Here is a 24,268-nt window from a genome sequence, read left to right as displayed (position 1 = left end):
AATATTTAGTTATTAAGTCATCAGAATAGCTCACTGGAATAGTGTGCTGCCCAGCCTCCACTGCACTGCAGGAAGCCCTGGTGCTATGATTTCTTTGTCCTGCTATCTGTGTCTTTGTTTCTCTGCCTCTATCAGAAAAAGTCAGCCAGGAGCAGTGAAGTCCTGAAGAGGGGAATAACATTTAACAGCAAAGACAGCCTGGCACCTGTGGAGGCGGGTGCCTGCTAATCCTTAGTCACCAGGTCTCTATTTTGTGTTAGCAGGCTGAACAAACTAAGACAGCAAGGAAGACATCACAAATGTACTCTCCAAACAATCGATACTGCTCATTACTCCAGACATGGAACCAGACAAACGGGCAAGCAAGTCATGAATTACATGTGTATCCCTAGACGTTTAATTGGGGCTGCTGATATAATCTAACAAACTCTTTACATGGGGCGTGATTGTGCAGTATTTGAGACCCAGTCTCTAAAAGAGAACTAGCTGGGCAGTAGATGTGGTTGATAAAGAGAGAAGAGGAGGAAGAAGGAGAAGTGAATCTGCATGTGAGCTGGGGGTTTCTCCCCCCTTCCCCCTTTTTTGTCTTGTTTATTTTTACCACCAGGGTTATAGCTGGGACTTGGTGTCTGCATGATGAATCCACTACTCCTGGTGGCCATGTTTTCTTTTTCTCTTTAATTTTGATAGAAACGGAGAGAAATAGGGCAAGAGTGATAGAGCGCACGTGTGCTGTAGCACTGCTTCACTGCTCATGACGCTTCCCACCTATGGGTGGCAGGTGGGGGTTTGGAAGAATGTCATTGTGTGCAGTCTATACTTAAGGAGTGGGGAGTTAGGTTCCGTTTTCTTCAGGGTTAAGTATTTACATACACATTATTTAGAATTCTGCACAAGATATTTGTGTAGTCTTTAATTAGTAATTCTGTATCAGTCTTGATTATTGATGTCTGATACTACTTTATTTTGTTTCTTAACTTGTTGCAACTCTGGCTGTTGGGAGCTTTTTCGTTGGTTTTTGTTGTTGTTTGTACCAGAGCAATGCTCAGTATTGGCTTATGGTGGTGCTGGGGACTGAACTTGGGACCTCAGAGTCTCCGGCATGAATGACTTTTTGCATAACCATTATGCAATCTCCCTAGCCCTGTTGTTGGCCTCTAGTCTCTGGTGAGCTCTTATAGCTCTTTTTTGTTTTTGTCCCAGAACTGATTTACTTTCTGGACTAAAAGAAGCTCTAGGCTCTTATTTATTTTCTCCAGGGTTATTGCTGGGGCTCAGTGCCTGCACCACAAATCCACTGCTCCTGGAGGCCATTTCTTCCCTTTTGTTGCCCTTGTTTGTTTATTTATTTCACCTTTTGTTGCCCTTGTTGTTGTTCATTGTTGTTGTGGTTATTGTTGTTGTTGATGTTGGCATTGTTAGATAGGACAGAGAGAAATGAAGGGGGGAGAGAAAGATAGACACCTGCAGACCTGCTTCACTACCGGTGAAACGACTCCCCTGCAGGTAGGGAGCTGAGGGCTTGAACTGGGATCCTTACACCGGTCCCTGCACTTTGTGCCACGTGTGCTTAATCTGCTGCGATACGGCCTGACTGCCTCCCTTGTTGTTTATTGTTGTTGTTACTATTATTGTTGTTGCTGTTGTTGCTGGATAGGGCAGAGAGAATGGACAGAGGAGGGGAAGACAGAGAGGGAGAGAAAGACACCTGCAGACCTGCTTCACTGCTTGTGAAGCAACCCTCCTGCAGGTGGGGAGCCGGGGGCTGAACCGGCTCCTTGAGTTTTGCTCCATGTGTGCTTAACCCGCTGTGCTCCCGCCCAGCCCTCTAGGCTCATCTTATATGGGGAAAAATTGAAAGCTTTCCCCTAAAATCAGGAACTAGACAAGGATGCCCACTCTCACCACTTTCATTCAACGTAATCCTAGAAGTTCTTGCCATCACAATTAAACAAGCTCATCAGGCAATGTATATTTCCTGCCTCATCCATTTCTCCAAGGAGCCCTAGTATAGTGTTATAAACCAAAATGTGGGTGCTAGTTGTGCTCATTCTTCTTGGAGTGTTGTTGTCTCAAGCTCACTCAGCTGACAGGGCAAGGCCATGTGCATGTTTACCAGGTCATGTATGCATGCACCATTATAAATGCCTCCACATGCCACTATCTGTATCTGTGTCAAGGCAGCGTGACCTTACACAGATGTCTCCCATTGCAGTCCCTTGCCATGCAGATGATGTAGCTTCTTACCTTACTTAGCTGTGTGACTTACACTTGACCATCTGCTATCCCTTCATTTAGTTGTTGACTTCCAGTTAGTGACCTGTGCACAGCAGCTCAGCTGTTAACCCCTGCCTGGGGAAACCACAGTGTAGTACTTATCTGTATTTTGTTTCACTTTCAGTGTTACAGGTTCTCTTTATTTCCAGAGTTAGGTCACTGTCTTTCCCCTGTGTGCTGCCCTTGCCCCCTTTTATCAAGTTATTTTGTTGGGCTATGCACTTTAGTCTGGGAGTCTCTGATCTCCTATAAGGGTTTTTTCTTTTTTTCCACATATTCGACTCACATTGTGCTTTAAATTTCTGTTGGAGTTGACGAATGCATAGTTTCCTGAGCCCACTGTTTTGGTATCCTATGGAAGAATTTCACTACCAACCCCCCCCCCCCCCCGTGCTCCATCTACTTACAGTCTCCTCTTTTCTTCCCAAACCTGTAGGAGCCACTGATCACTTCACCATTTCTATTGCTTTCTTTTTCTAGAAGGTCACAAAAGTGGAATCATGGAGTAGTATGTAGTCTTTTCTTTAGCAGCATGTGCTTAGGCTTCTATGTCTTCTCATACTTAATAGCTCATTTTTTAATATTTATTTATTCATTTTGCCTTTTGTTGCCCTTGCTGTCTTTTTTTATTGTTGTTATAGTTATTATTGTTGCTATTGATGTCATCATTGTTAGATAGGACAGAGAAATAGAGAGAGGAGGGGAAGACAGAGAGAGGGAGAGATAGACACTTGCAGACCTGCTTCACCACCTGTGAAACGACCCCCCTGCAGGTGGGGAGCCGGGGACTTGAACTGGGATCCTTACGCCGTCCTTGCACTTCATGCCACGTGCACTTAACCCACTGCACTACCGCCGGACTCCCTCAATAGCTCATTTATTCTTGCTGAACAATATTCCACCAGTGGAAGTACTACAGTTGGTTTAGCCATTCACCTACTGAAGGATGTCTTGGTCGCTTCCTGTATTTGGTAATTGTGATAAAACTGTCCTAAAATTTTAGGTGTAGATCTTGCATGGACATAAAATTTCAGCTCAGTTGAGAAAATAAAGAGATTTCTTGGTAAGATTGTGATTAGTTTTTTTTTGTTTGTTTTTTTTTTTCCCTTCTCAGATAGATAGCACAGGACTGAAGCTCCCCATTCCTTATGTAGTTTAATGGGCCCTTGAACCTGAGTTGTTCGCATGGCAATGCAGGTGAACTGTTTTGCTATCTGTGTGACCAGCTTTGTAAGAGACTGCTTGGCTGTTTGTGCTCATTACTAGCAATGGATGCCAGTTCCTGTTGGTTTAGACTCTTGTCAGCATTTGGTATGGTCAGGTTTTTAATTTTATTTCAGGCATTTTAATGGTAATGTAGAGGTTTCTTGGTTTTGTTTTGTTCTTGTCATTGCAGAGGCTTCACAACTTCATCCTGAGTTTTCAGATGGGAGAGGGAGAGCAGCAGAGGGAGGGAGGAAAAAGAAGCATAGCCTTGAAGCTTTTCCCAGTGAGGTGGAGGCTAGACTCCAACTCAGGTCACTTGCTTGGGCAAACATGCAGTCTTCCGGTTGCTAGTCCTCTCACTATTGCTTTTATTTGGAATTTCCCAATGACCTATGATGGTGAACATCTTTTCATATGATTACCACCATTTATATTTTGGTGAGGTATCTGCTAGATCTTTTGACCATTTTCCAGTTAGGCTATTTTCTTTGATATTTTCAAAATTGAATACAAGTACTTCATGAGACATTTTATCCATTCACTCACTCACTCATTCATTCACTCACTCATTCATTCATTCCTCCAGCGTTGTTGCTGGGGTTGGGTTCTTGCACTACAAATCCACTGCTCCCGGTGGCCATTTTTTAAAAAATTGGTTAGGACAGAGAGGAGTGGGAGATAGAGAGGGAGTGAAAGATAGACACCTGCAGATCTGCTTCACCACTTGTGATGTTCTCCACTGCACATGGTGAGCCAGGGGCTCAAACTTGGATCCTTGGGTCCTTGAGCTTGGTACTATGTGTGCTTAACCAGGTGCACCACCAGCCGCCCCCCCTCCCCAAGAGGTATGTTTTAAAAATATTTTTAAACTCTAGTGTTTGTCTTTTCATTTTCTCTCCTTTTTTCTTTTTCTCACACTTTTATTTTTTCCTGCCAGGATATCACTGAGCCTTAATGCTTGCATAATTCCACCAGCCCTAGCAGATTCTCTATTTTTAGATAGTGGGTGAGAGACAGAGGAGAGAGAATTAGAGACATGCTTCCCTTTTGCAGATGGTCCCATGTGATGACCGGGTGCCCAGACCTGAGTCCTTGCACATGGTAAAGTATGTGCCTTACTCAGTGAGTCTTCTCCCCACACCTGTCTTTTCATTCTTATACAAAAGTATAGACAAATGTGCTGTAATTCATCACCCCATAAAATTATTTTAAATAGTACCCTTTGCAGAGTAGGCAGTTTTGACCAATTCAGCTTATGAAATTTTTTCTTTCATGGGTTGTACTTTTTGTTGTTGAATCTAAAAGCTCATTCATTTTGTCTTTGAACTTAAGGACATTAAACAGTCTCCTCAGGGAGTTTCTGGTTTCAGTTTTTAGATTGAAAGAAGTGTGTACATTCTCATAGCTAGGATTCTGCTTTTCATTTTGTAGACTAAAGCTATGATCTGGTTATTTTTTAAAATTTCTTTATTGGGGAATTAATGGTTTACATTCAACAGTAAATACAATAGTTTGTACATGTATAACATTTCTCAGTTTCCCACATAACAATACAACACTCACTAGGTTCTCTGTCATCCTTTTTGGACCTGTATTCTCCCCCCCCACCCACCCCATCTTTTAATTTGGTGCAATACGCCAATTTCAGTTCAGGTTCTACTTGTGTTTTCTCTTCTGATCTTGTTTTTCAAATTCTGCCTGAAAGTGAGATCATTCCATATTCATTCTTCTGTTTCTTACTTATTTCACTTAACATGAATTTTTCAAAGTCCATCCAGGATCGGCTGAAAACAGTGAAGTCACTTTTTTTTTTATAGCTGAGTAGTATTCATATATACCACAGCTTGCTCAGCCACTCATCTGTTGTTTGACAGCTGGGTTGCTTCCAGGTTTTGGCTATTACAAATTGTGCTGCTAAGAACATATGTGTATACAGATCTTTTTGGGTGGGTGTGTTGGGTTCCTTAGGATCTATCCCCAGGAGAGGAATTGCAGGATCATAGGGTAGGTCCGTTTCTAGCCTTCTGAGAGTTCTCCAGATTGTTCTCCACAGAGGTTGGACCAATTGACATTCCCACCAGCAGTGTAGGAGGGTTCCTTTGACCCCATAACCCCTCCAGCATTTGCTTCTGTTAACTTTTCTGATGTATGACGTTCTCACAGGAGTGAAGTGGTATCTCATTGTTGTCTTTATTTACATTTCTCTGGCAGTCAAAGACTTGGAGCATTTTTTCATGTGTTTCTTGGCCTTGTGGATCTCTTCTGTGGTGAATATTCTGTCCATGTCCTCTCCCCATTTTTGGATGGGGTTATTTGTTTTCTTGTTGTTGAGTTTGGCAAGCTCTTTATATATTCTGGGTATTAGCTTCTTGTCTGATGTATGGCATGTAAAGATCTTCACCCATTCTGTGAGGGGTCTCTTGGTTTGGGTAGTGGTTTCTTTTGCTGTGCAGAAGCTTTTTAATTTGATGTAGTCCCATAGGTTTATGCTTGCCTTAGTCTTCTTTGTAATTGGATTTGTTTCATTGAAGATGTCTTTAAAATTTATGCGGAAAAGAGTTCTGCCAATATTTTCCTCAAAGTATCAGATAGTTTCTGGTCTAACATCCATGTTCTTGATCCACTTGGAATTTACTTTTGTATTTGGTGAAATATAGTGGTTCAGTTTCATTCTTCTGCATGTTTCAACCCATTGTTTCCCAACACCATTTGTTGAAGAGACTCTGCTTTCCCCATTTAATAGTCTGGGCACCTTTATCAAAGATTAGATATCCATAGGTGTGGGGGCTTACTTCTGGGCTCTCAATTCTATTCCACTGGTCAGTGTGTCTATTCATGTTCCAGTACCAAGCAGTTTTGATGACAATGGCCTTATAATACAATTTGAGATCTGGGATTGTGATGCCTCCAGTTCTGTTCTTTTTTCTCAAGATTGTTTTGGCAATTCTAGGTCTTTTCTGGTTCCAGATAACAATTGTAGCATTTGTTCTATTCTAAAAAATTGTAGTTGGGATCTTGATGGGGATAGCATTAAATTTGTAGATGGCTCTGGGTAGTATATTCATTTTGGTAATGTTAATTCTACCAACCCATGAACATGGAATATCTTTCCACTTCTTTGTGTCTTTTTCAATTTCCTTGCGTAGTGACTCATAATTTTTCAGTATACTAGTCTTTCACTTCTTTGCTTATGTTTATTCCTAGTTAATTTATTGTTTTTGTTGCTATAGTAAAAGGAATTGATTTCTGCATTTCAGTTTCTTTTAACTTAGTGTGTGGGACTATGTGAAAGCTTGGTAGAGCTTAGGGGAGCTCTTCCATCCTTGGATGGAGGTCTGTAAAGACACCCCACTTGTTGACCTCTCCCATATAGGGATAAGCTAAGAGGGAAAAGTCTTCCATGACTCAGTTTCCCCTTGTTAGTCTCTCAAGCCCACAGAAAGCCTACAAACCTCTCACACTTAGTTTCCCCTGCTAGCAGGCCAAATGGCTGCCTGCTTGAGGGTTCACTCAAAGTTTACTATAGTCATTCAAAGTTCACAGGTTCACTATAAGTTCACCTTGTCATCACATAAGAGAATATACACTATCATACACCCTTGCCACTACCTTGGCATTGAGACCTCCACATCTATTTCCTTGTCTTTGATATCTATGATTTACATCAAGCCTTGTCTCTTTCTGTTTCATCTCACTCTACTGGTTTAGCCACTGTGTTTTTCTTAATACCTTTGGATAATTAAGCTGTCTGCATGGAAAACAATTGCCTTGACCTTTTGGTATCACATCAATTCTTGTCATTCCTACCCTTCCCCCCAATAGGGGCAAGCTGACCTTTAAGAAACCTATAATTTCTGACATACGTGAAAAATTTCCTTTGTTCTGTTTGCTATAAAGCCTTGTGTTCTACCCTAAATAAACTAGAGGTTCATACTAGGATCTCTCCTGGCATTCTCACTGCATTGCTGAGTCCCTAGAACTTGCAACGAAGAAGCCAGTGGCTTACCTTCTGGTTGGAGGCACTCCATGTGAGCGCCAGTATTAGTGTTTGCATAGAGGAATACCACTGACTTTTGAATGCTAATTTTGTAGCCTGACACCTTACTGTATTGCCTGATGATTTCCAAAAGCTTCTTGCTGGACTCCTTAGGATTTTCTATGTATACTATCACGTCATCTGCAAGTATGGAGAGTTTGACTTCTTCTTTTCCAGTCTGTATCCCTTGAATTCCTTGCTCCTGCCTGATTGCTATGGCAAGAACTTCCAACACTATGTTGAATAGTAATGGTGATAGTGGGCAGCCCTGTCTAGAACCTGTTCTGAGGGGAAATGCTTCCAGTTTTTCACCATTGAGTATGATGTTGCCTGTATAGGCTTGCTATATATAGACTCCACTATCTTTAGGAATTTTCCATCTATTCCCATTTTTTATAGTGTTTTGATCATAAAGGGATGTTGTATTTTGTCAAAGGCTTTCTCTGCATCTGTTGATATGACCGTGTGGTTTTTGGTCTTGCTTTTATTGATGTGGTGGGTCACGTTGATTGATTTACTTATATTAAACCAACCTTGCATGCCTGGGATAAACCCCACTTGGTCATGATGAACAATCTTTTTAATATACTACTGTATCCGGTTGGCTAGAATTTTGTTCAATATTTTAGCATCTATGTTCATCAGAGATATTGGTCTGTAGTTTTCTTTTTTGGTTGTGTCCCTGTCTGCTTTTGATATCAAAGTGATGTTGACTTCATAGAAGGTGGCAGGGAGTATTCCAGTGTCTTCAGTCTTCTGGAAGACTTTTAAAAGTAGAGGTATTAGTTCTTCTTTGAAGGTTTTGTAGAGTTCATTTGTAAAGCCATCCGGTCCAGGACTTTTATTCTTGGGAAGATTTTTGATAACTGTATCAATTTCATTAGCTGTGATGGGCCTGTTCATGTTATCTAGTTCCTCTTTACTTAATTTTGGAAGTTCGTAGGTATCTAGGAAATCGTCCATTTCTTCCAGGTTCTCTAGCTTGGTGGCATATAGTTGTTCATAGAAGCCTCACATGATATGTTGAATTTCTGCAATGTCTGTTGTGATATCTCCTCTTTGATTTACTATCCGATTTATTTGGGTCTTCTCCCTTTTTTGTTTTGTGAGTCAGGCTAAAGGCTCGTCGATTTTGTTTACTCTTTCGAAGAACCAACATTTACTTTCATTGATCTTTTGTATGGTTTTCCTATTCTCAATGTTATTTGTTTCTGCCCTAACTTTAGTAATTTCTGTCCTTCTGGTTGCTTTAGGATTCCTTTGTTGTTCTTCTTCTAGGTCTTTGAGATGTGCAATCAGGCTGTTTATTTGTGCCTTTTCTTGTTTCCTAATGTGTCCTTGTATAGCTATGAACTTCCCTCTAAGGACTGCTTTCGCTGTGTCCCAAATATTTTGATTGCTTGTGTCTTCATTTTCATTGAACTCTCGAAACATTTTGATTTCTTCCTTGATTTCCTCTTTGACCCAGAAGTTGTTAAGAAGTGTTCTGTTGAGCTTCCATATTTTGGCACTGTTACTAACCGTTTGTTGATTGTTAAGTGTTAGTTTAATTCCACTGTGGTCTGAGAAGATGCTCGGGATGATTTCAGTGCTCTTGAATAGGCTGATGCTGTCTTTGTGGCCTAACATATGGTCTATCCTTGAGAATGATCCATGTGGATTTGAGTAAAATGTGTATTCCAGTTTCTTGGGATGAATGACTCTGAAAATGTCCAATAGTTCTAGTGTATCTATCTCTTCATTTAGCTCCCTTATATCTTTATTGATTTTCTTCCTGGATGATCTGTCAAGTTGAGAGAGTGGGGTGTTGAAGTCCCCTACTATGATTGTGTTACTGTTAATATATTGCTGTAGCTCTTTCAGTAGAAGTTTGATGTATTTAGAAGGCTTCTCTTTGGGTGCATAGATGTTAATAATTGTTAAGTCCTCTTGATTCACTGATCCTCTGAGCATTAAGTAGTGTCCATTTCTATCTTTTTTAATATTATCTATTTTAAAGTCTATCATGTCAGATATGAGAATAGCTGTTCCTGCCCTTTTTTGTGGGCCATTGGCTTGTATGATAGTTTTCCATCCTTTCACTTTAAGTCTGTGTTTGTCTTGTTGAGTTAGGTGGGTTTCCTGTAGATAGCATATTGTTGGGTTGTGTTTTCTGATCCATCTTCCTACTCTGTCTTTTAATAGGTGAATTCAGGCCATTGACATTTATTGATATCAAAGATTGAAGATATTTTAATGCCATTCTTGTAGAATTTTAGAGTGTTTTGATATATGTCCTATTTGTGGTGGTCTGGTTGTTTATAGGAGACCTTTCAGAACTTCTTTCAGGGCAGGCTTGGTGATGGTTGCTTCCTTCAACTGTTGCTTGTCTGAGAAGGTTTTGATGCCTCCATCCAGTCTGAATGACAATCTAGCAGGATATAGTATTCTTGGTTGAAAGCCTTTCTCATTGAGCACTCAATAGATACCTTGCCATTCTCTTCTGGCCTGTAGTGTTTGTATGGAGAAGTCTGCTGCTAATCTTATGGGTTTTCCTTTGTAGGTGACTCTTTGTTTATCTCTTGCAGCCTTCAGTATCCTTTCTTTATCCTTATTCCTTTCCATTCTAAGTATGACATGTCTTGGTGTCTTTAGGTCTGGGTTAATTCTGTTTGGGACCCTCTGGGCTTCTTGAATCTTTATGTCTTTGATGTTGTCTAGACTAGAGAAATTTTCAGCTATTATGGCCTGGAGAATGCTTTCTTTCTCTCCTTCTCTTTCTTCCTCTGGTAAGCCAATAATGCGTATATTGTTTCTTTTGAAGTCATCCCATAGGACTCTGTTGTTGTTTTCAGCATCTCTTAATCTCTTTTTGACATCTCTTACTTCTTTTTTAGTTGTCTCTAATTCATCCTCAATCTTGTTAATTCTGTCTTCAGCCTCATTGATTCTATTCTCTCTGCCCTCTACTGTTTTCTGGAGTTCATTTATTTTGTTGCCCTGCTCTGATACTGTTTTAGCTTGTTCAGCTAGTTGCCTTCTTAGCTCAGCGATTTCAGCTTTCAGCTCTCTAATAACCATGAGATAATTAGTATTTTCTTCCATATTCTCATTTGTTGTTCCTGCATTTCTGATTACAATTTTTTCAAATTCTTTACTCAGTCCTGTTATTATTTCCTTAGCTAATGTTTGGATGTTGAACTCGTTATTTTGTGCTTCACCCTCTGGAGGACTTTTAGCTGGACTCTTGTCCTGGTTCGTTTCTCCAATATTTTTTCTTGTTGTTTTAACCATTTTATATATTATATTATGAGTTCCCTTTATCAGTACTTTTCAAATTATTGATCACTATTGCCTGGATTGATTTGTGTCTAAGTAAGTTAATTAAAGAGTTCACAGTGGTGGAAGTTAACAGTTATTTCAATCCCTGAGTTGGAGCTCAGTGGTTTAAAAGTCTCTCTTTTTTTTTTTCCTTCCCTGTATGCTATGGGAGCCTGAGGCCTTTTAAACTATCAATAGGCTTCTTAGCTTAATCACTGACTCCTGATCAAGAGATAAAGCAGGGTGTGGCAGAGATAATCTGGTGGTTATGCAAAGAGACTTTCCCAGCCCCTTAGCTATGCCACCGAGGTATAGGTCTTCTGAGTTTCCTGGTTAGATCTCTGTCCCCTGGTGTCCCTTCCTGTCGCTGCTCCAGATTCTGAGGGTAGTAGCAGTGAAGACTCAGAGTTGCACTTGGTGAGTCTCTGGGGAGTCCTCTCCTCCCTTAAGCTGTCCCCCTGTTGGTGGAGCAGACTGGAGGTGGTGTCTCAACTGATAAACTGCTGACCTGTTAGCAGTCACTGAATCTCTCCTTAGGCTCCTCTCTCCTCTCTGTCACCAGCCACACGTGTTTGTACTCACGGGTGATTTACTGGGTTCCTGTGGTCATTCTAGTCCTGTCTTGTTTCAGTCCCAGGTGGTCTCCTTTGGTATTCCTAGTTGATCCGGGAGAGGAGAGGAGAGGAGAGGAGAGGAGAGGAGAGGAGAGGAGAGGAGAGGAGAGGAGAGGAGAGGAGAGGAGAGGAGAGAAAGCGATCTGCTGCTCATAGCTCCGCCTCCGGAAGTCGTATTCTTTTTTTCTTCCCTGTAGGCTATGGGAGCCTGAGGGCTTTTAAACTATAAGTAGGTTTCTCAGCTTAATCACTGACTCCTCACCAAGAGATAAAGCAGGGTGGGGCAGAGATAATCCAGTGGTTATGCAAAGAGACTCTCACAGCCCCACTGCTAGGTCACTGAGGTATAGGTCTTCTGAGTTTCCTGGTTAGTTCTCTGTCCCCTGGTATCAGCACAGGGCCTCCCTACTGCTGTTTCATTTTCGGAGGGCAGAAGCAATGGAGACTCACAGTTGCATTTGGTGAGTATTAGGGGAGTTCTTTCCTCCCTTCAGTCTTTCTGTTGGTGAAACAGCCTGGAGGTGGTGTCTCAAATGGTAAACTGCCACACTGTTACCAGCCACTTTATTTCATCCTAGGCTTCTCGCTGTCTATGCACCACATGTATTTGCACTCACTGGTGATTTTCTGGGTTCCTAAAGTCGTTCTTGTCCTGTCTTGTTGTGGTCCCAGGTGATCTCCTTTGGTATTACTCTTTGACCCAGGAGAGGAAAGGAGAGAAACGAAGCTGCTTTGATCTGGTTCTTTTTTAAAAAATTATATTTATTTATTTATTTATTTATTTATTTATTCCCTTTTATTGTCCTTGTTGTTTTATTGTTGTAGTTATTATTGATGTCGTTGTTGGATAGGGCAGACAGAAATGGAGAGAGGAGGGGAAGACAGACAGGGGGAGAGAAAGATAGACACCTACAGACCTACTTCAACACCTGTGAAGCGACTCCCCTGCAGGTGGGGAGATCTGGTTCTTTTTATAAACATATTGCGTGGTCCGGGAGGTGGCGCAGTGATAGAGCTTGGGACTCTCAAGCATGAGGTTCTGAGTTCGATCTCCGGCAGCACATGTGCCAAAGTGATGTCTGGTTCTTTCTCTTTCCTTCTATCTTTCTCATTAATAAATAAATAAATAAATAATATTAAAAAAAAATATTGCTTTAGTTTGGAAAAACAGCTCACCTGGTTAGTGTGCCTGCTTTGCCATGTGTTCAGCTTCGGTTCTACCCCCTCCCCTCCACATTGGAAGAAACCCCAATACTCTGCTGTGTCTCTCTCCTCCCCTCTCTTTCTTTTTTTTTTTTAAAAATTTATTTAATTTGATAGGACAGAAAGAATGTTAGAGGGGAAAGGGATATAGGAGAGAAAGAGAGACACCTGCAGCACTGCTTCACTGATTGTGAAGCTTCCCTAATGCAGGTGGAGGCTGGGGGGCTTGAACTCAGGTCCTTGTGCACTATAATGTGTGCCCTTAACCAGGCTTTACTCATCTGACACCTGAAAGTTTCTGTACTTTGACCAGCATCTCTCTATTTCCTTGGTCCCCAGTCCATTGTACTCCCTGCTTCTGAGCTTGATTTACTACCCCATGGTTGAATTCACATGACTGAAATCATATACTATTTGTCTTTTGGTATGGTTTGGTTCACATCGTTTTCTTCTTTTCTTAATTGAGTGGAATGAAGTTTCTCTCTGGAGAAAGGTGGTTTGGATCCACTGAAGGTTAGATGTTTTAAGAAGTACATGTTTGGAATAGTGGACTTCTCTATGTCTGCAGCATGAACTACAGGAAGAAGGGGCTGGAACGACTCATCTCTCCACAGAATTTTACTTTTGCATTAATGTCCAAAGATTCTGGCAGTTGAAATGGAGGGTAAAAGCTTGCCATGAGCATGATTGTGAGGAAGGAAATGGTAGGGTTTGAAGTCAGAGTTAGAATGTGAAGGGGGTGATAAGGAGGTGTTGGCTATCTCTAGTTTATGGGCCAAGAAAAGGCACCGTGCCAGCAGTCCAAATGGAAGGAAGTAGAGAGGCACTTAATTCATGGAAGTGCTGATTCTCAGGGTCTTATCAGGAAGATAGGGACATAGAGTCAAACATCACAGCAGGATTAGTTTGTTTTTGAGTGAAACTATTAAAAGCAAAATTTCAAAGATGCAGTCATTTAAAAAATTATTATCTATTTATTTATTGGATAGAGACAGCCAGATATTGAGAGGATGGGGAAGAGATTGAGAGAGGGAAAAAGATACCCGCAGCACTGCTTTCACCACTTGTGAAACTTTCCCCCTGCATGTGGAGACTAGGGGCTTGAATCTTTCTTCTCTTTGAGCCAGAACTAGTTCATGTTTATTTTTAGGATTTTTGGGGGTGGTGTTCGTGCTATGTGGAGTTCAAACTGAGGGATTCAAGATGGGAAGAGGTGAGCTGCTGACTGGCCACTCTGGATTCTGGATTCTTCCCTATTCCACCACTGATACTTATTTTTCACAAACCTCAGCTAGTTTCCGTAAACATTTTGTGCAGGTTCACAGGCTTTTGGTGATATCAGCAACTCATGCATGCACAGTGTTACTGATCCTGGGCCACCTTTTCTTCCTCCACCAGATAGAGAGAGGAAAGTCAGAGAGAGAGGGAGAGACACCACAACACTGTTCACTCTTCATGAGTTTCCCTTGTTACCGTTCATGGTGCGGTTGTTTGATGTTGGAGCTGAAGACCCATGGCCTCACTCGTGGTAAAGAATCTGCCCCAGTGGGTGCACTCTCTCTTGGCACTCATAGTTGTTTGGGATGGGAGAGTAATATGGTGTGTCCTCATACCATCTTAACCAGGATCCAAAGCCTTCTGGGAATTTTTTTCTTTTTAATATTTATTTATTTATTTTTCCCTTTTATTGCCCTTGTTTTATTGTTGTAGTTATTGTTGTTATTGATGTTGTTGTTGTTGGATAGGACAGAGAGAAATGGAGAGAGGAGGGGGAGAGAAAGATAAACACCTGCAGACTTGCTCTGCAGGCACAAAGTCCTAGCAATAACCCTGATAACAAAAAAGGAAAAAAAGAAGTCCAGGAGGTGGCACAGTGATAAAGCTTTGGACTCTCAAGCATGTGGTCCTGAGTTCAATACCGGGCAGCACATGTGCCAGAGTGATGTCTGGCTGGTTCTTTCTCCTCCTATCTTTTTCATAAATAAAATCTTTAAAAAAAAATACCAAAAAGCCTTGCATGAGAATTATATTCACATTTAACCATACAAATTAAAATACATGAAAGAAAGAGGAGGAGAAGACAGAGGGGGAGAGAAAGATAGACACCTGCAGACCTGCTTCACCACCTGTGAAGCGACTCCCCTGCAGGTGGGGAGCCGGGGCTCAAACCTGGATCCTTATGCGCCACCTGCGCTTAACCAGCTACACTACAACCCGACTCCCTCGTGAATGGTTTTTTTTTTTTTAAGACCAGATGCATCCTGATCTTTTTTTCGAAGTTTTTTGTAATCTTTATTTATTTATTTGATAGAGACAGCCAGAAATTGGGAGGCTAGGGGGTGACAGGGAGAGAAACAGAGAGACACTTGCAGCTCTGCTTCACCGCTTGTGAAACCACCTCCTGCAAGGGGGAGCCGGGGGCTCAAATTGGGATCCTTACGCCGGTCTGTGCGCTTTGCACCATGTGTGCTTAACCCACTGAGCTACCACTCAGCCCCCCCCCCCCCGCCCCCCCCGTGAATGGTTTTATGTCATTTCAACATTGAGGAATGGATCGTTCAACTTGTTTTATTTTACTTATTTATTTAAATTGTATTTATTTTTACTGCCACCAGGGTTATCACTGAGGCTTGGTGCCTGCACAACATATCTACCGGTCCCGGTGGCATTTTTTCTCCCCTTTCTTTTATTTGATAGAAGAGGGAAATTGAGGGAGGTGGTGAGAGGGAGAGAGAAAAAGACACCTGCAACTCTACTTCATTGCTTGTGAAGCTTTCTCCCTGCAAGTGGGAACTGGGGACTTGAACTTGAATACTCGTACATGGTAATTTGTGCACTTAACCAGGTGTGCTACTGCCTTGCAGCAGTTCTGTTTGTTTATTTTGCTTTAATATTTATTTATTTTAATGAGAGAGCAAAAGAGACTGGAGGCACCTCTGGGGCTTCAGGCATGCAGGTCTTGTGATTCTCCTACACTGTCTCCCCAGTTCACAGAAATGAATGAATGATTAAAACGTTTGCTCAAGGATAGATTTCTTGATCTAAGGAAATAGAACTAGGACTAGAAATCTACGTGGGATGGTCATTTTGATAGCAGGTTGTTACCAACCTAATTGCAGTCAGGTGTGAGGAATAATACGCTGTTAATGACTATGCGTTAAGTGGTTGAACACTTTTTCTTAGATGACCAGATAATAAATATTTCTCTTTTGTTTGCCAAATCCTTTATGTCACAGCTGCTCACCTCTGTCATTGTAGCATGAAAGCATCCATAGCAAATACTTGAATAGATGCGGCTGTGTGCCAGTAGAGCTTTCTTTGTAAAACACAGGTGCCTGTCAGATCTGGCCCAGGCTGGTATAGTTTCTCTTGGTTGATGATCCCTACTTTTAGTGTACCGCTCTCTTAGTACCCAACCACATTAATTAGTTTTGCAGATGTGGGCATCCAGATGATTTAGACTTGTGCTTATTTTTCTTTGAAGATCAGGAAATAAATACAAAATTTAGGAACTTATCATGAAGAATTGGGTCTCCAGGAAGTCTTAGATTTTATTTTGAGAAAAAGCAATGTAATAAAATAGCAATATTAGTAAAAGGATATGATAAGTTAGATAAAAAGATTATCAGTCTCTGTTTTAACCTGTGCTTAGCTTTAAAGATTTTATATTACCTACTAAAAGACCAAGTCTGCAGAGAAGGGAACAAATTTTGGTTTTTTTTTCCCCTTTGTAATAACAGTCAGCTGTATACATTCTTTTTCTCTTTAGGACCTAGATTTCACTGTTTCTTTCCTCTTGGGGGCAAATTGTTCAGTAATCACACTTGATGAGGTTCATTTGGTGACATTTCAGTGATCTAGGAAAAGTTCAGTCTTAGTTATCAAAATATCGGTTGCAGAATGTTAAGGAATTTATTTATATTTTCTGTTATTTAAGGATAAATTTGTTACTAAATTTTATCTGGGCAATTTTCTCTAATGGCTATGTGATTTGTATAGTCGTCATTTAATATGTGAGTCTTAACATATTTGAGAATGTTTTATAGCAATTTAATCTTTTAGGGAAATCACTTGGCTTGTGCTATTTGTCTGGATATTTTCTTCCTTCATATTGGAAGGCAAACTTTGGCTCAAATTGTCACAAACTTTGCATAAGTAGGCTCCACGAAATAGGCTGTTTATGTTCTTTTTTGAGTTTGTTTCTTTGTTTTTCTTCCTCTCTTTGAAGTTCTTTTTCTCTGATATTCCTATGTACCTATTGTAAATATCTTGGAAAGCCCTTAGTCTGCTGCTTTCCTTGCTGTCCTGTCAGTTCAGGTCTTTCCTCCTGTCCTCTCTCTCCCCTCCCCCCCTCCAATCTCAATTTCTGTTTCTGAAAAGTTGATATTGGTCTACATTTTTCTTTTCAAAATTCTAAAGTTTTGTTTTTCTTACTGAAGTCCTGTTTCATCTGGAATTAATTTATGCATTATGTGTGAAGTGTGAGGTGGAGATTATATTTCTTTTTGATTTCCCCCAGCTAGATAGCCAATAAATTCGTATCAGTATACGCTTTCACAGTGATCTCTAGTGATGACTGTGCCGTGGGTTAGGTTTCCATAGAAGTATGGGCCTGTTTGTGGACTCTGTTCTGTTCCATTACTATCTTCTATTCGAGCATAGAGGTTTTGAAAACATGCTTCTAAAAGTAGCAATTATGGGGGGGGATTTTAATGAAAGGTTTGAAAATCTTCTCTACCACTTCTGAGTTGTGTGCCTTAGAGCAAGTCCGTGCTCTTTTTTCTTTTTTTTTTTTCTCCAGGCATCTGCTTTCCAATCTATAGAAGGGTGGCAGTAGTAATAGTAGTAGGGGTTTTGGGGATTAAAGGAGACAATGCATGGAAAGGGTCTTAACTGTGTAAACTACTACTACCCTGCAGTTAAAAAAAAAAAGTCACCTTTAGTGGCTCTTTGAGTTATGTAATGAATAGCTTTTTTGTTTGATACAAAAATAGAAGATTTTATTTTGGTCTTTAATGTGTAAGCTAACTGTTCTTATCTTCTTAGTGCAGCCTTTTACTATAATTGTTTTCTTTTTTTAAAAAAAATTTATTATCTTTATTTATTGGATAATGACAGCCAGAAGCCAAGAGGGAAGGGGGTGGTAGAGAGGGATAGAGACAGAGAGACACCTGTAGCTCTGCTTCACTACTCACAAAGCTTTCCCTCTGCAGGTGGGGACTGGGGGCTTGAACCTGGGTCATTGTGCATTGTAATATGTGCGTTCAACCAGGTGCACCACCAACTGGCCCCACTGTAATTGTTTTTTAAGTCATATTTATCAGTCGTGACATTTATCATTGGAAAATGGTAGGGATTTGGGAAACTGTCTCAACTATTTTGGGACTCTGCAGAGACAATGATCAATGTTAGAAATAAGACAGGAACAAATGTTTGAGCTCATTTAAGTTGACTTTTGACATTGTAGAAGCCCTCAGAAAGTTTTCTGATGCATGCTACTGTGTGCACTTACAGCATGGTTCCCTCCTCACAGCAGAATGATAAGCTTTTGTTTGAACTGCCCAGCCTGCAGTGTTTTATTCTTTCTTTGTCTCTAGGATGATTGAGGAAAGTGGGAACAAGCGGAAGACCATGGCAGAGAAGAGGCAGCTGTTCATAGAGATGCGTGAGTGCTTCTGGGGCTCCTGTTTGCATGTGGTGCAATGCATTATTATTTTTCACCCGATGAAGCCGTAGTCAGGTAGAGTTTTTATGCTACAGACTCTAGAAAGGCAAGAGTGGAAGTAAAAGATCGTGGAGTTGGAAGAACCTAAGTTAGAGTGTATATTATAACTGAGTTGAATTGTTTTCTTCTTACTGTTCAGCTATAAATTGTGAGGCAGAAACGTAGCCTACAGTATCTGTGAGTTTAAGGTGTACTGTTTAGTTAGAGCTCTTGCTATAACTCCAGAGTTGCCATGGGTTTGCAGGTGGCCATATACATTGTTAAACTGCCTTCTACTAGACAGAGCTTCTAAGGTAGAGAAGACTGAGTGTTAGGACAACACTTAGAGCTTGCTGTAGGAAAAATCTGAAGTGGCCATGCTCTGCTGCTTATTACTTTATCGTATAATTAGGAACCTTCTGGTAAAAAAAATTGTGTTCTTATGTAAAATTTAACAGACGAGGAAAAGAATGACTGAGAGGAGTGAGATAGTCAACATTATCTGAAGGATCTTTTTTTTATTTCTTTATTGGGAAATTAATGTTTTACATTTGACAGTAAATACAATAGTTTGTACATGCACAACATTTCCCAGTTTTCCATATAACAGTACAACCCCCACTAGGTCCTCTGTCATCCCTGAAGGATCTTTTTTGCTCTGTGACTATTAGTATATGTGATCTTGACCAGTGCTGGACATGAAACTCATTTGCCACTAAGAGGGTTATTGTCTGCACCTCTGCACCAGTGATTATGAAACCGTATTTATTTATTTATTATTATTATTTTTTATAGAGGCAGAGGAAAAAAGGAAAGAGTGTGAGAGAGGACACACACAGGACTGCCCTGAAACTTCCTGCAGTACAGTGGGGCGGCTTGAACTTGGGCTGTACCTGTGGCAAAGCAGCGCAGTATCCAAGTGAGCTATTTCACCGGGCTGAGTGTAAAGATCTTTTAAAGAAGTCTGTTTCCTTTTAAGTGTCATTTTACAAGGACACTAAGCATATGATTATTATGCAGTTGGTATTGCTTAGTTGACACTGGAGGTGGGGGACTAGAGTCCAGGTCCTTACATCATTCTAGAATTATGCATATCACAGAGTGGAAATCAGAAGACTTGATTTTCAAGTTTTTTTTTTTTCCCCCTTCGGAGTGGTTGATAGAGAAGGAGAGAGAAAAACCTAGACACCTGCAGACCTGCTTCACACCTTGTAAGGTCTCCTTCTTGCAGGGGGGGGAGCAGGGACTCGAATGTGGGTCTTTGCACATGCTACTGTGTGTGCTTAACCAGGTGCGCCACGGCCCGACTCCCTCTACTTCACCTTCTGCTTCCAAAGAAATCACAACATACAGCTGAGTTCTGCATGATTCACTGTTTTCCCAATAAGTATTACTTTTACCAAAAAATGTGGAAATTATGTTTTCCTTAAACTGAAAAATATGCAGAAATAGAAAGGCCTATAATTATTGGTAGAAGATAGTTTTTGTTTATTTTCCCTTTTGTTGCCCTTGTTTTTATTGTTGTTGTTATTGATGTCATCGTTGTTAGATAGGACAGAGAGAAATGGAGAGAGGAGGGGAAGACTGAGAAGGGGAGAGAAAGACCTGCTTCACCCTGTGAAGCGACTCTCCTGCAGATGGGGAGCTGGGGGCTCTAACCTGGATCCTTATGCCAGTCCTTGTGCTTTGTGCCATGTGCGCTTAACCCGCAGCGCTACCGCCCCACTCCTGAAGATAGTTTTTCTGTAGTGAATCATAGTTGTTACCAGATCCAATAAAGGTAGCATAGATACAAACTCTAAATTAGAAGAAGACATCCAGAAATCAGTCCCCATTACTATAGCAGCAGAGACCATCAAATACTTGGGAATAAAGTTTACAAAGGACGTGAAGGACTTACACGCTGAAAAGTATGTGAGTCATTTTCCAAGAAAATAGAAAGAGATAAAAAGAAATGGAAAGATATCCATGTCCATGGATAGGAAGAATTCTAGTCTCTGTTCTAGCTTTGATGACTGTATATCACCCAGTCCTTCCTCAGCCATCACTGGTTTTATATATGCATCTTTGGATCTAAAATTAGAGCAGCTGCCAATGCTTATGTCTTGACTTTCTTCCTGATGTAGAGGAGGCAGAGCTGGAATGATCTAAAGGCCTGCTCACCCACACGCTTGCATTTGATGCTCTTCCTGCTGATGGGCTTGATTCCTTGTAGGAGTCTCTGTGTGTCTTTCTGTAGGAGCTAGTGTGGGCTTCCTTACAACATGGCACCCTGAGAGATGGGAGCTGGCTAAGCTGTGCCACCCCTTCTCCCCTCTCTTCTGGTGTCACTCAGTGTCACCTCTACCACTTTCTATTTATAGAGGCAGTCGTAAGGTCCTACTTAGTTGCAAGTGGCAGCAGAAACCAGAACTGTTTGTGAACGGGAGGGGACAGTGTGCTGGAAGCACAGACAGTACAGGTCTGGTGCCACTGTTTGAAACATCCAGACATCCCACATCTTGTTGGGGCCCAGAGAGGGGCAGGAATTCAGCTCTTTGACTCACTATAGGGTTCTTTCCTGTGCCAGTTTGCCTTCATAATGTAGATAAAGTCCTTCTTGTCAGTTATCTGAGACTAGCAGATAGTGTTAGTGTAACAGCGTAGTGTTAGTTTAACAGCGTAGTGTTAGCAAAAATGCTGTCTAGAATTTGGCTGTAGTGGAATGCAGAAAGGCTGCTTGACCCTTCTCACTTTTGTTGTATTAGTAGGCCTGCTTGACACGCTACCCCTAGATGGTACCAACACAATGGAACAATCACTCCCCAACATTTAGAATTTAAATGGCAAGTCCCACTAAACATTTGTTATTTGCCCTTTTTTAGGTGCTCAGAATTTTGATGTCATCCGACTTTCAACTTACAGAACAGCCTGCAAGTTACGATTTGTGCAAAAGCGATGCAACCGTATGTCATTTCTTCTCACTTCTGTGCTAACTGGATAGAGCAAGTCATATCAAAGATTTTAATGTCTTTTAGTAATACCAGGATGCTAATTGAATTATCTTTGTCTGAAGTATTTATCTGGATACACTTTTTTATTAAATATTTATTTATTTATTCCCTTTTGTTGCCCTTGTTGTTTTATTGTTGTAGTTATTATTGTTGTTGTCGTTGTTGGATAGGACAGAGAGAAATGGAGAGAGGAGGGGAAGACAGAGAGGAGGAGAGAAAGATAGACACCTGCAGACCTGCTTCACTGCCTGTGAAGCGACTCCCCTGCGGGTGGGGAGCCGGGGTTCGAACCAGGATCCTTATGCCGGTCCTTGTGCTTTGCGCCACCTGCGCTTAACCCGCTGCGCTACCGCCCGACTCCCCTGGATACAGTTTTTGTAAGAGAAAGAACTTGTTATTTTCCTCTCAGAAGAGCCAGCAGCCTTAATTAGTTTTGTAGTAACATTCTTAAATGGGAGTAACATTTAGTAGTAACATTCTTAAATGGGAGGAGAATTTGATTTCTCCTGGTCACTATTTTTTAATGAGAAGTGTTATATAACATTAGTATAATTTATCAGTTTCTTGAGGAATAAGAAAATGTTACTACTTCAATAAAGGGATAATAGACATAAACTTTCTTGGTAGTGTGTATCTTGTGTGAAACCCTGGGTCTTGGGTTCAGACCCTGAAATAATAAGAACAACAACAATTTCCTCTCTTGGTTAAACTTGACATGGAATATATTAGCCTTTTAAAAAATATTACTTTATTAATGAGAAAGGAGGAGAGAGAAAGAAGCGGACATCACTCTTGTACATGTGCTGTCAGGGATTGAACTCAAGACCTCATGCTTGAGAGTCCAATGCTGTATCCACTGCGCCCCCTTGTGGACCACGAATATATTAGCCTTTTAAAATGAATAATTACTATAATTATTACCTAGAAAATAAGTAAAATAAATGTGTGAATATGTATATATGCATATAAATTTTTATTTTAATTTCTGTGAAGATGAATTAACTTATAATAGACTTACTGTACTACTTTTCCTTTCTTACCAGAGCATTGTTCAACTCTGGCTTATGGTGATACCAGAAATTGAGCTGGGGACCTCAGAACTTCAGGCATAAGATCTTCTTTCCCCACCTTCCCCTCTCCTCACCTCCCTGCTCCTGTCTCCTCCCCTCTCCTATCCTTCCCTCCCCACCCTTCCCTTCCCTCCTCTCCCCTCTCCTCCCCTTCTCCTCTCCTTTCCTCTTTTTCCTCTTTTCTCTCTTTTAGAAGACTTATTTACTATTTACTTATTAATATGAGAGAGAGAGAGAGAGAGGGAGAGAGAGAGAGGATGAATATACGAGAACATCACTTTGGTACAAGCAAAAGTTGGAGATTGAATTTGGAACCTCATGCTTGAGGGTCCAGTGTTTTTTTTTTCACTGTACCACCTCCCAGGCTGTGGCGTGAAAGCTTCTTGCATAACCGTTGTGCTATTTCTCGGACCTAGAATTGCTGTACTTGTGTGTGTACATGTGCACATGTGTGTCTGTAACAGTAACGCTGTCAATCAACATTTCCTCAATAAAGTGATAGTAATATTGAAAGGAAACAACCTATTTTACATAATGGGAAAAAGTAGCCTTAAAATGAGAAAATCCTCAGTTTTAGTTTCTTTTCTTTTTTTTTTTTTAATTTCTTTTATTATCTTTACTTGTTGGCTAGAGGTAGCCAGAAATTGAGAGGGAAGGGGGAGATAGGGAGAGAGGCAGAGAGACACCTGAAGCTCTGCTCCACCACTTGCAAAGCTTTCCTCCTGCATGTGGGGACCAGGGGCTTGAACCTGGGTCCTTGCTCATTGTAACATGTGTGCTCAACCAAGTGTACCACCTCCCGCCCCCCCTTTACATTTTTTTTATTGGAGGATTAATGGTTTACAGTTGACAATAAAATACAGTAGTTTGTACATGTGTAACATTTCTCAGTTTTCCACATAACAATTTAACCCCCACTAGGTCCTCCTCTGTTAGTCCTGGTTTCAATATTTATTATAAATTCATGATCTTGGGCACACCACTTAGATCTAAATACTTCTCTATCCTACTCTAAGCCTTACTCAGAATCCTAGCTTAAAAAATCCAAAGAGTTTATCATTCCACCTTAGAGTGAGCTCATGCTTCTTCTCTGGCTTCTTTCTCAAAGCATTGTTTTTCTTTTTAAAATTTTTAAAAATATTTATTCCCTTTTGTTGCCCTTATTGTTTTATTGTTGTAGTTATTACTGTTGTTGTTATTGATGTCTTTGTTGTTGGACAGGACAGAGAGAAATGGAGAGAGGAGGGGAAGACAGGGGGAGAGAAAGAGAGACACCTGCAGACCTACTTCACTGCCTGTGAAGTGACTCCCCTGCAGGTGGGGAGCCGAGGGCTCGAACCGGGATCCTTATGCCGGTCCTTGCACTTTGCGCCACCTGTGCTTAACCCACTGTGCTACCGCCCTGTTGTTTTCGCCGGGCTATGTTGTTTTCGCCGGGCTGGCTTCACAGGCACGAGCGGGTAACAGACAACCAGGGACTCATGGTTGAGCTGTAGGCAGTATCTCTTTTTTCATGCAGGACGCAACACAATCTAAGTCGAGCTAAGTTAAACTCAAAGTACAGTACTGTAAAACTCACAATGCTGTCTTTATATATACTTGCCAAGTAAGGTGGAAACAGGATGTGACATAGAGAGGGTGGAGAGAAAAGTGACTGGTGAAAATCAGAGTGTGACAAAGAGGGGGCAGAGCAGGCGAGAATCCTATCACTGAACCACCAATGCCCTGGAGGGAGGGTGGAACTTGTTAACAGTGGTTATGTAAATAGAATGAAGTGGTTATGTAAATAGAATAGTGTTAAGCAGGGGGGATTTAAACCAAATGAAACAGAAGGGGTCTCATGCATACCAACACTGCCCCGACTC

General features: G+C 41.0%; 1 protein-coding gene across 9 annotated transcripts in view; it reads left to right on the top strand.

Moving 5' to 3' along the window:
• DTNB (dystrobrevin beta) overlaps positions 1 to 24,268 on the top strand; it is a 281,464-nt gene that overhangs the window by 26,176 nt on the left and 231,020 nt on the right. For 7 of the 9 annotated variants that reach the window (XM_060186693.1, XM_060186692.1, XR_009548872.1 and 4 more), the window contains 2 exons: positions 18,234 to 18,301; positions 21,205 to 21,285. In XM_060186693.1, the coding sequence (XP_060042676.1) occupies positions 18,235 to 18,301; positions 21,205 to 21,285 (148 nt within the window). In that variant the 5' untranslated portion in view covers position 18,234. Of the gene's footprint in view, positions 1 to 18,233; positions 18,302 to 21,204; positions 21,286 to 24,268 lie in introns of those variants that run through there. The other 2 variants (XM_060186697.1, XM_060186698.1) reach the window with 1 other exon arrangement.

Source organism: Erinaceus europaeus, chromosome 3 (genome assembly GCF_950295315.1).
Source record: "Erinaceus europaeus chromosome 3, mEriEur2.1, whole genome shotgun sequence".
Classification (NCBI taxonomy): domain Eukaryota; kingdom Metazoa; phylum Chordata; class Mammalia; order Eulipotyphla; family Erinaceidae; genus Erinaceus; species Erinaceus europaeus.
Note: the sequence above shows the minus strand (reverse complement) of the source record. Positions and strands in the feature narration are given on the sequence as shown.